The sequence below is a fragment of the Pectinophora gossypiella genome, chromosome 2, assembly GCF_024362695.1.
Source record: "Pectinophora gossypiella chromosome 2, ilPecGoss1.1, whole genome shotgun sequence".
Classification (NCBI taxonomy): Eukaryota; Metazoa; Arthropoda; class Insecta; order Lepidoptera; family Gelechiidae; genus Pectinophora; species Pectinophora gossypiella.
Genome location: NC_065405.1, coordinates 8,895,946 through 8,911,769, shown reverse-complemented (window position 1 = coordinate 8,911,769; position 15,824 = coordinate 8,895,946). Strand labels below are relative to the sequence as shown.

The window sequence follows — 15,824 nt, the reverse complement described above, 5'->3', positions numbered from 1 at the left end:
ATTATTCTGTGTTAATATCTAATGGAATTTTCCATGGCAAAAGTATAGAATTGAATGTAAGTAATTAATACAGACAAATATATATATATATATTTAGCGACGGAAAATTCCACTTGAAATCAACTACAGAGTCATGGTCTGATTCAACCCCCTCAGTATTCGTTACGATATCACTAACACCCTGGTACACTACAAATATTATTATTCAATTCCAACAATATTACATGGACTTAGAAAATATATACGGGTCAAATTGATAAATTCCTTTTTCTTAAGTGTGTTAATTGAAAAGGTAAATCTAAAATAAAAATATATTTTTTTATGTGATACATTAAATATTTCATTGATGTTTAATATATTATTAAAGGAGTATTTATATTTTGCACCACACATCAAGATGTTTCAGATTTTAATACATAATATAAAAAGTATACCTATAGGTGTAGGTATAATGAAAACGGATTTGCTCCTGACTGGCCACTCACTGGTAAATATGAAAGAGCTATTAATGATTTTAAAACATAGGTAATGATTAGCGATTCTCTTTAGACCTTACTATGAAGTGTTCTTTTTTTTTTGAAATGTACAAATATTTGAAAAAAATCATAAAGCTATTTATTTTTTTACGCTAGCAATAAGAATTGTGGCTTTTCGGCGGGAAACGGGAACGGGACAGTTGCTTTCTTCGTTGAGTAATCTAAATAATTAATACGAAGTGGTGTTTTGTGGTTAATGATCGCATTAAGTTAGTCGGAAGACATTCGCGAGTGTTATTATATTGGAGTATTCAATGAACAAAGTATATCTGCCTATTTTCGCTTCGTGTCGGGAAGCCGCTTCATAACTCAAAAGTTTATGCGGACTTTTGAGTTAATTCGTTTGGGGTTCGGAGTAGGAGTCTACTCCGAGGGTGGGGGCTTAGGTTTCATCATCATCACCTTTCATCATTTCATTAATCATCAAGAAAAAAAATACGTCAGACATGGCTGTATGGGCATAGTTCCCTTTGCCTTACCCTTCGGGGAAAACCAAAACAAAAAAAAAAAAAAAAGCAATAAGAATTGTGCTGTCGTGGTTCTGTCAACGAACACGAATTCGTCGAGTGATCTCCGTCTCTCTCTCTCTTGTACGGAAACCGTCGAAAGTGCGGTCGTTCTGATTATTCAACAAGTTTTATTTTTTGTTATTCCCAATTTGTGGGTTGGTGCTTCTCCCTACAAGCTATATTTTACCAGTAATATCACAAGTAAGTAAGTTCAATGTCTCAACCACATATTTTTTTTGTATTTTCTTAAAAATAATTCGAATTCATAACCTCAAAAGCTTTTAAAAGTTTATCATATACTTGCCACTCTTGAGGATTCCTACGAATCCACATAGATAACTTATATAATTGACATGAATATACTGATTTGAATACTATACAATTCAATACAATTTTAACATTTCCTTATAACTTGTTGACCACGACCTACCTACTAATAATAGTAAGTGTCGAAATAACATTCCCTGTTGTCTACAAGTACAACTACTCCGTCTGTTCATTTGTACTAATTCAATTTTCCAGACAATGGCAGCCCTTGTCCACGAAAAAGTTTGGCTGGATAAATCCATCTACAGTGATGCTGAGAAAAATTATTATGAGTCTCTATCCAAGGTTGGTAGAGCAGAAAATTATAATATTTATGAATTATACATAGTACATTTTGTGACTCAATTACTTTAGTTTTGAATGTGCACCTTACCATATATATGCTAGACTCCACATATTTTTATCTTATGTGTAGTTGCTTCTTGCCTGATATCAATTATTGTTAAACACGATACATATATAATGTTGTAGGGGGGAGTTACTCCACTAGCGTTATCTCAATCGTCTTTGGCCAATGAAGTGGCAAAAGCGAGACAGCACATCAAAAACTCTCTAGAATGTGTGAGTACTTTGTTTTAGATTCACACATATGTCAATTATTTATCTTAATCTTGTGAAGTTGCATTTTGATTTTTTGTCTTGATGTGCTTATTAGTTTATCTGGCTAGAAGCCCTTACAAATGTCCTTTATTTACATACTGATATTAAACTAGAAATATGTACTAAATATTATTGTTTTGATTGACAAGACACATTCTATATAAAATATATTTGTAAGGGAGTAAAATGTAGGTGCAGATAATTGCACATGTTTTGTTATACATGTTTATAGTTTATACTTTTATAGTTCTAGATATTTTTTTGTAATCTTGGTGAATGATTTACAACTTTTCAGATGGATAATGTGGCATCATTAGCTGGAGTTCCTAACACTGAAATAAACAGCAAAATTATCAGCTTAGAGAAGGAGAACTGTGATCTGAAAAAGGCTATAAATGATCTTCGTAACTTGGTCATCAGCCTGCAGGCTCGAGTTGATTCCCTAGAGAACAAGGGTGATAACAAGCCTGAAGCACCTAAGGTATGAAATAATTTTTATTATTTATGGTATTCTTATATTTTCCGTACATTTTGCATGTGGACGGGGAGTATTAAATATTAAATTTTAAGGGATTTAAAATTTTTAAATACAACCTACCTACCTAAGGTTTATTTTGTGCTTTCTACATTTTTTGTATTTACTGCTCTCTAATAAAGTTATGTTTCAACATTAACAGCCCAAGGCAGCAGCAGCACCTGTGAAGCCAGCAGCAGAGGCTCAGGATTCAGATGATGGAGTGGACTTGTTTGGATCTGATGATGAAGAGGAGACCGCAGAAGCAGCTAGAATAAGAGAGGAACGCCTAGCTGCTTACAATGCCAAAAAAGCTAAAAGTGTGTAATTTTTTTTATATTTACCTACAGTTAAATTTCTTCCTCAAAAAACAAATTAAAAATGCATTTCTTCCACAAAAACTTTTCACAAGCAAAAACACTTAAGAGATGGCTCTTGGCTACCATGGGGTAGCCCAGTTGGAAACTCTTGACTGACTGTGAGGTCTCAGGTTTGAATCCAGCACTAACTGAGCACTATGTTTTGAGTTTGGATCATAAGTAACTATCATGTGATCAATGGGTAAGGAAAACATCGTGAGGAAACCCCCATTCCCTAAAAATGTGTTTTGGAGGTAGGTATGTGACCTAACCTGTCTTGGGATGTCTTTGTGGGTTGGGTGGTGTGCCATGCCTATGCATAATAAGCAGCTCCATTAATTATATCTATTTTTTAACATCATATCTATCAAAGACATATAACAGGCTTTTTACACTACAATATAATACCTATCTTCATTCATTATGTTATTTCAAACTGTTACCTCTCTTCTGCCTCTAAAATCTTTTAAACTTTATCAGTTGTATTCATATTGTTTTCGAAATAAAAACTCAAAATAATCTCTTAAATTTTCAGAACCGGTGCTCATTGCAAAATCCAATATTATCTTGGATGTAAAACCATGGGACGACGAAACCGACATGGCAGCTTTGGAGAAAGAAGTTAGAACCATCGCCACTGATGGTCTTCTGTGGGGTGCTGCGAAACTCGTGCCATTAGCTTATGGTATCCACAAGCTGCAAATTTCTTGTGTTGTTGAGGACGACAAGGTGTCAGTGGATTGGTTAACTGAAGAAATTGAGAAATTTGAAGATTATGTAAGGAAAACAAACGTAATTTACATTATGAACTCTGTGAATGTTCTGATTATGTTTTTTAATATGTTCTTATTTTTTCAGGTTCAAAGCGTCGACATCGCTGCTTTCAACAAAGTTTAACAAAAAGCTAAAACTCCGTTAAATAATTCAATATTTTTCGTAACATAATTGTGTTTTATTTTATTTATATTTTCCTTATGAATTTATTTAAATCACAAACTACCACGAAACGGAAATACGAAGTTTCAGTCCCTGGCTGAATTTTCAATAATCGAAAAATTAGTAATTGTCGTTATAAATTAGGATAACGAAAAAAAATATTTTGAACACGATTTGGCTGCACGATCTTATGATCTTTGCCTGACCCCCAAATGGGCGAATGAAAGTGTGCGTCAAGCTAGCGGCCTCAAAAAAAAATGGGCACGAAAAAATAATTTGACCATACCAAAAAATAGTACTCTTATTGAAAAAAATAGTACCTGTTGTAAAAAAATTAGTACCATCACGGTTCTGGATTTATAGCCATGTTTTATTGCACTTGCTAGCTTGACGGTGAGCGAAATTTGGCGAGAGTTAACGACAAGGTCTTTCGCTTTGATTTAAACGCCAAAAAATAGTACCGAAATAGTACTCACCCCCTGCAAAATACCGAAAGTAGTACTTCAACGGTTCCAAAGTTATAAAGGCAGTTCTTTGATCCCGCTAGCTTGACGTTTTGAAAATACCTATTATCTGGGGAACGCTTGCATACTTCAGTATGTAACTAATGTCAATAAACTCGTATGAAATAGTACTCCCTACCATCATAATTTTGATCCGATTCTCTTTGTAGAAATGTTAAAAAATCATCATAACCTATGCCATACATTTGTTGTTGATACAGTCACGTAGACAATTACATAACATCACAATTTATTCGTAAGTATTGCCATTTTGGAGGTCTACCCTACCATTTCTTTGCACTTCAGTGCTGCTATTACAAAAAATTCCTATTGCATACACCCATATGCACTAATTTTAATAGAAAATGGCTGCATGGGTCTAGTTCTTATCGAAAACAATCTGTGATTTTAATACATCATAATACATTTTTAATCTGCTGTTTTATTTTATAATTTATACCTTCATGTTGAATTTGTTACGGATCGAAGTGTTTGTTAATAAACAATTTGCAGTATTTGTAGAATAACTCAAAGAGTTTCAACAATGATATTACTTTCATCTAACAACCCTGGCACGTCACCAATTTTTACCCAAAAATGGGGAAAAATACTGAAATCTGACAACATTCTTGACCATGTGTAATAATTTTGTTCGCGACTGTACTTGTCTTGATAAATGTATGACATAGGTTAAAATGACTTTTTGACATATTTCTACAAAGAGAATCAGGTCCAAATTATGATGGTAGGGAGTACTATTTCATACGAGTTTATTGACATTAGTTACAAACTGAAGTATGCAAGCATTCCCCAGATAATAGGTATTTTCAAAACGTCAAGCTAGCGGGATCAAAGAACTACCTTTATAACTTTGGAACCGTTGAAGTACTACTTTCGGTATTTTGCAGGGGGTGAGTACTATTTCGATACTATTTTTTGGCGTTTAAATCAAAGCGAAAGACCTTGTCGTTAACTCTCGCCAAATTTCGCTCACCGTCAAGCTAGCAAGTGCAATAAAACATGGCTATAAATCCAGAACCGTGATGGTACTAATTTTTTTACAACAGGTACTATTTTTTTCAATAAGAGTACTATTTTTTGGTATGGTCAAATTATTTTTTCGTGCCCATTTTTTTTTGAGGCCGCTAGCTTGACGCACACGAATGAAAACAAAAATGTCAGTTGGTTTGACGTTTGACTGATTTTGTAGTTCATCAATGAGAGGCTTTTCGGCGGGAAACGGGAACGGGACAGTTGCTTTCTTCGTTGAGTAATCTAAATAATTAATACGAAGTGGTGTTTTGTGGTTAATGATCGCATTAAGTTAGTCGGAAGACATTCGCGAGTGTTATTATATTGGAGTATTCAATGAACAAAGTGTATCTGCCTATTTTCGCTTCGTGCTGGGAAGCCGCTTCATAACTCAAAAGTTTATGCGGACTTTTGAGTTAATTCGTTTGGGGTTCGGAGTAGGAGTCTACTCCGAGGGTGGGGGCTTAGGTTTCATCATCATCACCTTTCATCATTTCATTAACCATCAAGAAAAAAAATACGTCAGACATGGCTGTATGGGCATAGTTCCCTTTGCCTTACCCTTCGGGGAAAACCAAAACAAAAAAAAAAAAAAAATCATCAATGAGATATTCTAAAGTTTGTAGGTTGAAAAAGGGCGGGAAACTTCGAGTACGTCGGATGTGTTTCTTCTTGCTTTTTGAAAATTTAATTATTTTTTGGATCAGATAAGTGTATTGTAGTATAATTAGTGTATTATAAGTTGTATTATTAGTGTATATATATCTATATCAGCCATTTGGTAAGTTTTTAACTCATTTTCATGTTCTTATGAACAAACCCCCTGACGACATTTTGGCGGGGGATTCAAGCGAAGGCTTGAGTCCCCCGGCTGTTGCTTGCAATGTAACTATTTCGGTGGACGATGGTTTTGACGGCTCAGGAATGGAAACGGATGGGTCGATAGATCCAGGCCGCAAGAGGGTCCGTGCCTCTAAAAAAACTTGTAAAGGGTGTAATAAGCGCGTACGACGAAAGAAACAACACGGAGAGTGCGATAATTCTTCTTGTTCTTGCAACGATCTCGACGAATCACACTTGATGCCGCCTCCTGAACCACTTAAACATGATCAAGGCTTTGATAACAGTTCTTCATGTATTCCCAACATAGACAATGTTTCTGAACAACATTCTTCGACAATAGGACAAAATCCTCCACCTTCTCAGCCCTCTCCTCAAATTGGACGGAAAGAGTACCTCCGTTCAGATGCTGCTCCATACATCCTCCATGTCCAGCGTATAACTGATGCTGAAGATAGTGGTACCATCCTGCACCCTATTGCATTTGGTAACTTTCTTAAGAAAAACAATTTTCAAAACATTGTACCTGGGAGCGTTAAACGCATAGGGCGGAATAAATGTGTTGTAGGGTTCTCAACTTTTACTGATGCTAACTCATTCTTGTCCAGTGAAAAGCTCGCTTTAAATAGATTCAAAGCTTTCATCCCAACGTTTAATGTCACACGCATGGGCCTTGTAAGAGGAGTCCCATCAGACTGGTCTTTGGAAGAAGTTAAAGAGAATATCTCTACTCCTATTGGCTGTGGTAATATCTTAAAGGTAAGGCGCCTTAACCACAAAGTGATTGTTAATGGAGCTCCATCTTGGCAACCCTCCCAAACAGTTGTAATTACATTTGATGGGCAGGTACTTCCTAAAAGAATATTTATGTGTTACAATGCTCTTTCCGTAGACATCTACGTATACCCAACAATTCAGTGTTTCGTGTGTTGCCGCTATGGACACTCCCAAGATCAGTGCCGCTCTAAATCCAAACCTAGGTGCTATAAATGTGCTCAAAATCATTTAGGTCAATTCTGTTCTGTTGAGGAGGATGCTGCTTCATGTGTAGCTTGCTCTGGATTTCACTTTGCCACAAGCAAGGCCTGCCCTGAATTCAAAAGGCAAAAAGATATTAAGAATACTATGGCACACTCATGTATATCATATAATGAGGCCATCAAACTGCATCCTCCTATCTCGAAATCGTATGCAGATGCACTCGCAACCTCACCCCAACATTTTACTTATGCCCAGTCAAGCCAACCACACTCAAACAATGCTCCCACTTCGTCTTCATACAAAAAGACAGTATTCAGACAGCCTCGTGCTCCGCCCCGGTCTGTTCAGGGATATGATCGTGCGGCCCATAATGCTATAATTCGCGAATTTCAACCTCCATCACCTAGCAATGGGTGTGCTCTGCAAGCCAAAAATCCTGATACTCATCATCCGGAAGACCAAGAACAAATCATTGAAATGGTTATGAATCTTGTCAATATTTTACTTAAAAACAAAATCTTAAAACCGTACAACGCTGACGTTATTTGTAATGCTCTATCTCAAAAAAACAACAATGGATACGATAATTCAATGGAATTGCAGGTCCATTCTTCCCAAAAAGTCTGACCTAATTTATCTTATCAATAAATATAAGCCAGCTGTAATATCTTTAACTGAAACATGGTTAAAGCCAGACCATGTTTTCAGAATTTCAGGTTATTGTTGTATACGTTATGACAGTGACAGGTATAACATAGATGACAGCTATGGCGGTGCTGCCATGTTAATTAGGGATGGGATACAATTTTCTCGAGTTTCATTTAATAATAATTTGACTATGATTGATGCAGTTGGAATAAATATTGATAATATTACTTATGTGTCTGTTTATGTTCCTCATCCAAATGCGCATGCGTTTCAGGAGATAGAAAGCCTTTTTTCTTCTCTTCGTAGACCTTTTCTAGTTATGGGTGATTTCAACTGCCACCATATAGCTTGGGGTTGTGCGGTGACCAGGTGGAATGGTAGGCGATTACTAGACATTTTAGATAACTATAACTTATGCATTCTAAACACTGGCGAACGTACACGTCTGTGCGAGACAGAAAGTGCTGTTGATCTAACCATATGTACGCCTAACTTAGCATCTAATTTTACTTGGTCTACTTTTCGGTCTACTTGTGGAAGTGACCATTTCCCATTAATAATTTCCACTTTAGTAAGATATGCTAAAAATGTGAGGCGTACTCCCCGATTGAAGTACCGTTTAAGTAATGCAGATTGGAATAGATTTAAACAGCTTATTGATGACAAATTATCTCAATTACCAGAGAACCCAATTGACAATGAAAATGAATGTTCTAGAGCTTTGGCTCTGTGCATTCTTGAAGCTGCAGATCAATCTTTTCCAATTAAGAGAACTGTGCGTGATTCAATTCCTATGCCACCTTGGTGGGATTCGGAGTGCTCTTATGCTGTACGGAGAAGAAAAGAGGTTGAGAGAATTTATGCAGATGACATGTCAGATGAAAATCTACACAGTTTGAAGAATACTATTGAGGAAACAAGGATTATTTTAAGGGATAAAAAACTAGAAGGTTGGAGAGCATTCTGCGCGTCTCTTTCCCCAAGAACATGCCCTTCTGAGGTTTGGCGTTCCATTAGATGTTTCAGGAAAGCGTTTAATGATTCTCCTTCAGTTTCTATGTTGTCTCCGCAATTGACAGATAGTTTCCTTGACAGGCTTGCTCCTCCGACGGTTCCCCAAGAAGAACTGCTTTCTACCTCTCCGTCACCTGCTAGACCTTTGCAGGATTGTTTTTCATTGGATTCTCCATTCTCTTTATATGAATTAAAGGGAGTGATTTCTACTGTAAAGGATTCTTCACCTGGGCCGGATGGAATTCCTTATTCATTTCTTTCTCATCTTAGTGATTCTGGTTTAAATTATTATTTAAATATTATTAACTCTGTAATGACTTCTGGAAATGTACCAACTTCATGGCGTTCTCAGGATATTATACCAATATTAAAGCCAGGCAAGCCTTCTGATGAGGCAACCTCTTATAGGCCGATAGCGCTCTCATCAGTAATGGCAAAAGTTGCAGAACATCTTATCAAAAATCGTTTGGAATGGTATATTGAGAAGAATCAGTTATTGTCGCGTAGTCAGTTTGGTTTCCGTAAGAGTCTATGTACTATTGATAGTGTTAGTGTTTTTATTACTGATATTCAGTTAGCTTTCTCTGCGAAAAATTCTGTAGTTGCGGCGTTTTTAGATATATCGGCAGCTTATGATAACGTACTTATTCCTGTTTTGAAAGACAAATTGATTAATTTGAATGTGCCTATTATCTTAGTCAATTTCATCATTAATATGCTTTCTGTTAGACACGTTACTTTGATATCTAGTAATGGACTTGATGTTAGTCGCACTATCTACAGGGGTCTACCCCAAGGTTCCGTGCTCAGTCCACTGCTGTATAATATTTATGCGTACGACCTGGAATCATCCTTGCTTAATAGTGCTAACGTGTTACAGTATGCTGACGATTTGCTTATTTACTGTGTTCATAAAAATATTGATAGTGCTTGTGAATCGCTGACTTATTCACTTAGTCTTTTAAAGTGCTGGCTAAATAACAATGGACTAAGTCTTTCTGTTGATAAGAGTTCTGTAGTAGTTTTTTCCCGATCACGCGATCGGCCGAACTTAATACCTATAGTAAAATTTAACCACAATTCACTGCCTATTAAGCAGGATGCAAAATTTTTAGGAGTAGTGTTGGATCGTCATCTTAACGGAGCTGCCTATTTTAAATACATCGTGCTCAAGTGTGAAAAAATGCTTAACGTTATGAGATGTCTCTCGGGTGTTTGGTGGGGTGCACATCCCTTTAATCTGAAATTATTATACAATGCAATTATTCGCAGTGTTCTTGATTATGGGACTTTTCTTTTAGAAGGAGGTAACAAAGACTGTTTGGATAAATTGGACAAGATTCAGTCCAAAGCTTTAAGGATCGTATTGGGAGCAATGAGATCTAGTCCTGTAAATGCAATGCAGGTTGAGTGTGTCGAAGCGCCTCTTCGATTAAGACGGCAATACTTATCGGACCGGTTTTTCTTTAAATCTATGCAGTTTTCAAATCACTTATTACATTCTAAACTCTTTGATTTAGTTCACCTCGTTGACAATTCTCCTTATTGGCGACATAAAACTATTCCATGTCTAGTAATGAGTTATAAAAAGTTTCTTTCGCTTCAGTCTCCCTTGTGTCGGTCCCCTACCCTTGCTCTATACAGCATCAAATACGAATCTTTACTGATATCACCTGATATTCGATATTATTTGGACTTTGATAAAAATGACGTTGGCGTGTGCACAAAATTTAATTCATTTGTGGGTGAGAATTGGCCAGAATGGCACCATATCTTCACAGATGCCTCGAAGTGTAGTTCTAGCTGTGTTGGTGTAGGCATTTTTCATCCTCAATACAACATTATTCAAAAAATTAAACTCCCTCCTGAAACCTCAGTCTTTACTGGAGAATGTTTTGGTTTATTGAAGGCTCTTGAATATATCCTTATTGCAAAATTGAAAAAAGTCGTTGTTTTTTGTGACTCTAAAAGCGCCCTGCAGGCATTAGAAAAATTCCCGTTCAAGATGAAGCCTTATTACCCAATTATATTTCAAACTAAAGAAAAGTTGCTTCAGTGTAGGTTGAGTGACCTTTCTGTAACCTTTGTTTGGATACCCAGCCACTGTGGTATCTGGGGCAACGAGAAAGTTGACCAATTGGCTAAAGAAGCTGTGCAGGATGGTGACATGTTTCCTTATAGGAACTACTTCCATGATTTGCTTAGTTTACCTAAAACCTATCTCAAAGAGAGTTGGCATGAGTCTTGGGTTGAGAGTAGCCGTCTGAAGGGCAAACTCTATCATAATTTACAACCTCATATACCTTCTAAGCCTTGGTTTTTTAAGGTTAAATGTTCTAAGAAGGCAGTATCTATGCTTTGCAGGATGCGTTTCGGCCATGTGTGCACGCCTGCACACCTTGGTCGCTTGCGCATCCTGGATAGTAACATGTGTGAATGTGGTGTTGATGTTGGGGACTTGGACCACATTTTCTTTGTGTGCACTAAATATGACCGTTCATCATTCCTTAATGCCCTCATTTCCGCCAATGTTCCTCTTCCCACTCGAGTTTCCTGTTTAATTTTAAATCCTATTTTGTTTTGTGATATTATATTTTCCTTTCTTCTGTTAAATGATATTAAACTATAGCAGATATAATACCTACTTCTACATCCTATTTATTTAATTCATTTATACTTTATTAGACTCTCATATTTATTTTTTATCCCATTTACCTGATCCTATTTTTATGTAAATTTCCGTTCCCGAATGTTATTTCCTTCCTTTTCGTTTCCCAATCTTTTAATACTTGACATTGGCACAAAGCAACACTAGTGCCATAAAAAAAAAAAAAAAAAAAAAAAAAAAGTTTGTAGGTTATAATAGATACAAATTTATTGAATAACGTGTTTTAATTGATTTATTAAACATGAACTGCAAAAAGTGTGGTAGTCCTGGAAACGTTATCTTACGGAAAAAAGATTCATATTGTGAAAATTGTTTTATTACTAACACGAATCATAAATTTCGAGCATGTATTGGTAAAAACAAAGTTTTAAGAGCGAATGATAATGTTTTAGTATGTTTATCAGGCGGAATTGGCTCTACTGTATTGTTAGATTTTATCCATAATGGCATTTCTATGGATAGTCATAAAAAGTTAAGGATAATTCCTTTCTTCCTGCATGTAAAAGGCAAGTACTCGCATTTATCTCTAAAGTGCCTACCTCACATAAAAATACGCCTGTTATTTCAACTTATGCTTTGTTTACAGAGTCTGAAGATGCTAGCGGTTCTCAAGCAGTAAAAGTTATAGAGCAGTGTAGAAAGTTAAATTTTGATGTACACATTATTAACATTTCACTGTTTATTGAATCTGGTACTGAACCTACCTCACTGAACAACATTCCACAACTAAACAATGAAACATCAGACAAGTTCAAAAGATTTTTAAAAAGCATGCCAGCAACTGTGAGAAATGACCTGTTATTGAAAATCAAGCGGCATTTGTTTACCAAATATGCAAAACATTTAAATTGTAACTATATTTTAACTGCTGAAACAACAACAACACTTGCTATTAATTTATTATCCAACCTTGCACTGGGTAGAGGATCACAAATACAAAATGAAGTTGTAAGTATTAATACTATGGCCTTTAGAAGCATTTTTTAAATCAATAAAATTATAATTGCCATTCATAATTTCAGGGATTCTATGATGCAAGAGATGACAATATAAAGGTATTAAGACCAATGAAGGAAATTAGTCAAGAGGAACTAACACTATATATCAAAATCAAGAACTTAAGTCCTGAACATAATAGTTTGTTGAATGATAACAGTTTGCAATCAGTAATTGGTACATTTGTAACAGATCTACAAGAGAATTTCCCAGCAACTATATCAACTATTTGCAAAACTGCAGATAAAATTGGCATCAAGGTAGATTCTAAAAAACAAGGAAAATGTGTAATATGTGAGGTAATAATGTTTTATTTGATATATTATAGTGATGCTTTGATTAACAGTTCCAAAGAAACTAAACCTGTTTTTATTTTCAGAATGAATTGGGGGTTGTAACCTCTAAGTTAACAGCCCTTTCAGCAACTAAATTTTCAAGAACTGTATCAAATGGAAGACCCGAAAATGTTGATAATTTCAATAGTGTGATCCATTTATATGATATTAAAGACAATGTTAATCAGTCATTGTTTCCACATATACACTCATGCCTATGTTATGGTTGTAGTAAGAACTACTCAGAAATGGAAATATCTCAAATGCCAAATCATGTACAAAAATTATTCGAAAATAAATGAATTTTGGTAATAAATATTTTTATTACTTACCTATTACACAAATAAGCGAGGACAATGAAAATTACACCTGTACAGAAAGAACACAAGCTTTTACCCAACTACGCCTAAAGGAAGTTGAGGTAATATTTATTGTGAATACTTTCATAGCCACTTTTTTTTATAATTATTTAATGCATTTCTGATGTTGCATACCTACCTAGCATATTTAAAAAAGAAATAGTTGTAAATTTTTTGATGGCCTTAACCAGTAGTCTACCTCAGAAGACATTTAAAACTTTTTCCAATATTAAGTTACTACTATTTTTTTTATTGTTTTAACAATATAATATTACGCCTGTATTCCCGAAGTGGTAGGCAGAGGTGTATAGTATATTATATATACATAATTATAAAGGGTGGCCCAGAGATTCACGTTCAAAATTACATAGAGGAGCTCATTGACTGCAAGAAACACCCCCATGAATGTTCAGCAATTATTTACAGTTTAGGAGATGTGGCCCATTTAGTACCTTTTCAAGATTTTCTACCTTACTTCAGATTATCATTAATTTGTCGCCATCCCTTTCTGAATAATTATTTTACTTCATACCTAAGGAAGTGGACTACTACCTGAAAAAAAAAAACTGGTAGCCAATGAGCCCCTCTATCCAATTTTTCATTTTGTGCGTGAACCTCTGGGCCACCCTGTATAAAGACCCACTCCTCGCCAGTTATGTTAATAATCCGAAATTTTAATTTAAATCAAGTATGGATTATCGCCAGGTCTTACCTACCTGGCACATTTAGAAAGAGTAATGTAAAAGGGCAGGCAGACCATCGCTTTTGTTGAGAATACGAGGGATGTCTACAGGGTAACTGAAGAACTGTGCAGCAAAATACCAAAAACCCCACTAAATACTAGCCTGGGAAGTTTGCACCTCTTTCCACTGTGTTGGTACTTGCTTATTCACCCACATCTGAATCCTTACCCAGGTGTGTTTACCTCGTAGATTTTACCTAAATAAACTTTATTATTATTATTAATAAGCAAAGTACATACACAACGTCAATTTTGTAAGTAAAGACCTAATTTTCATGGGGACATGTTGGTAGGTCCAGGGTTAAAATAAATTACCGGTAGACCCACTGGCGATTAATGTTTAAAACGGTAGGACAACGGGTAAAAAATATACCCGTGGACCCACCAAGGGGACACGTTGGTGGGACCACGGGTAAAAGATGGTACAAACACAATGGAAAGAGTGAAAAGAACTACCAAAGAAAGAGAATTTGTCACAATGCACCAACTGGAGAGGCATAAATTACATAAGTTCCAAGGTATAGAGCAAAGTTCTACTGAAGAGAATGGCTAAAGCGGTTGACGCGGAACTCAGATAGGGACAAGACGGATTCCTACCGGGTCGGTCATGTACGGATCAAATCAGCCTCCTGCGTATGATTCTAGAACCGTGCCGCGAAATGCAGGGTGAAGTCTTTGCGCTGTTCGTATAGTTTAAGAAGCGTTTAGTAGTCCAGTATGTGGAACATACTACACAAAAAAGGAATTACGGAAGAAATGGTTTCGCTTATTAGGGCAATTCGGGCATACATACGCATGTCAAGTGCTGCATAGAGGCCATTTGACGGACCCAATACTAGTCACAACGTGTGGCTGCCGAAGAGGACTGCCCTAATTACCAGATGAGAACTCGGGAGGACATCGACTTCTCGGATGATCTTTCTGTGTCAAAACCCATGAAGATCTCCAAGCCAAGACTTCAGATCTTGTCGCAGAGGCACCGATAGAAGTATCCATTATTACGTCCAAGACGAGAAGGCCGTGAGGCGCTTTAACACCTGGGATGCAGTCCCCATAATGGGTCAAGAAGTGGAACCAATAAACTACTTTTATTATCTGGGTAGCATAATGGAGGCAGATATCGAGACTATCAATAAAGCATTTTGCCAACAAAGGCGGGTCTGGAAGTTGTCAGATATATAACGAAGAACAAAGCTGCGAATTTTCACCTCTAATTATACGGGTGTTAGACATGAGTGGTCCGAAGAAGCCTGACTGCCTGCTTGGCAAAGGTATTTGTTAATAAATGCTTACGGCAAATATTAAAGATCTTCTGGCTTAAGCTATTACAAACACAGAATTGTGGAATATTCTACGAAAAAAAGGAATTCCTGAAAGAGTAGTTTCGTAGTGGTTTTGGGTTTGATATACCTACTGTATCAGCATCCACAGATGCTGATATCCGTACACGTCCTTAGAAGACCTATAAAACACACGTCCCGACGAGTTCTGACTTGGTGTGCAACTATTTTTATTATATTTTTGTATTATTCGATTAATAATTACTACCCGAGTAATGAGAAAATAGGTAATTATCACGTTAAATCGTAGCCTCGAGGAACGTAGCCTGGTAAGTCCCTAATTATAATTATCAAATAATTCGATGGATCTTTGTTTAGTTGTCAAATACCCATACACAAATGTTTATTTCTTTCTTGGTTAGGCGATTAGTGAATTGGTGTGTAAAATTAAGGTTGAGAAGCTGCAGTAGTTTTAACCGGATGAGACGTACGAAAAAATCGGATGCTTTAAAGTAAGTTATTACGAACTAAATAAAGACATGTTTGAGTTGAGTCAGTATAGTAACATGTACGCGGCTTATAAGCCGCGTACCCACCTAGCGCACAGGCTCGCGCGGCAGCCTCGCGAGCCAAAAGCCTCGGCTG

General features: G+C 36.3%; 2 protein-coding genes across 6 annotated transcripts; both read left to right on the top strand.

The window, feature by feature from the left end:
* The first annotated feature begins 1,088 nt into the window (after nucleotides 1–1,088).
* LOC126377835 (probable elongation factor 1-delta) lies at nucleotides 1,089–3,790 on the top strand. Of its 4 annotated transcripts, none has more exons than XM_050025794.1 (7): nucleotides 1,089–1,246; nucleotides 1,568–1,657; nucleotides 1,844–1,933; nucleotides 2,268–2,453; nucleotides 2,650–2,806; nucleotides 3,381–3,622; nucleotides 3,704–3,790. In XM_050025794.1, exons 2-7 carry the CDS (start codon nucleotides 1,571–1,573, stop codon nucleotides 3,740–3,742), a joined length of 801 nt encoding a protein of 266 aa, XP_049881751.1. In that variant the 5' UTR covers nucleotides 1,089–1,246; nucleotides 1,568–1,570; the 3' UTR covers nucleotides 3,743–3,790. The 4 variants fall into 4 exon arrangements, with proteins under 4 accessions (XP_049881751.1, XP_049881770.1, XP_049881761.1 ...); XM_050025804.1 differs by having other exon boundaries at nucleotides 1,101–1,250; XM_050025813.1 differs by lacking the exon at nucleotides 1,844–1,933.
* Nucleotides 3,791–5,916: 2,126 nt separating this feature from the next.
* LOC126377816 (cytoplasmic tRNA 2-thiolation protein 2) lies at nucleotides 5,917–13,114 on the top strand. 2 transcript variants are annotated; one of them, XM_050025703.1, is made up of 5 exons: nucleotides 5,917–5,942; nucleotides 11,656–11,973; nucleotides 12,054–12,415; nucleotides 12,490–12,762; nucleotides 12,843–13,114. In XM_050025703.1, the coding sequence occupies exons 2-5, from the start codon at nucleotides 11,709–11,711 to the stop codon at nucleotides 13,098–13,100; spliced, it is 1,158 nt and encodes a 385-aa protein (XP_049881660.1). In that variant the 5' UTR covers nucleotides 5,917–5,942; nucleotides 11,656–11,708; the 3' UTR covers nucleotides 13,101–13,114. The 2 variants fall into 2 exon arrangements, with proteins under 2 accessions (XP_049881660.1, XP_049881650.1); XM_050025693.1 differs by lacking the exon at nucleotides 5,917–5,942 and having other exon boundaries at nucleotides 11,651–11,973.
* The last annotated feature ends 2,710 nt before the right edge of the window (nucleotides 13,115–15,824 follow it).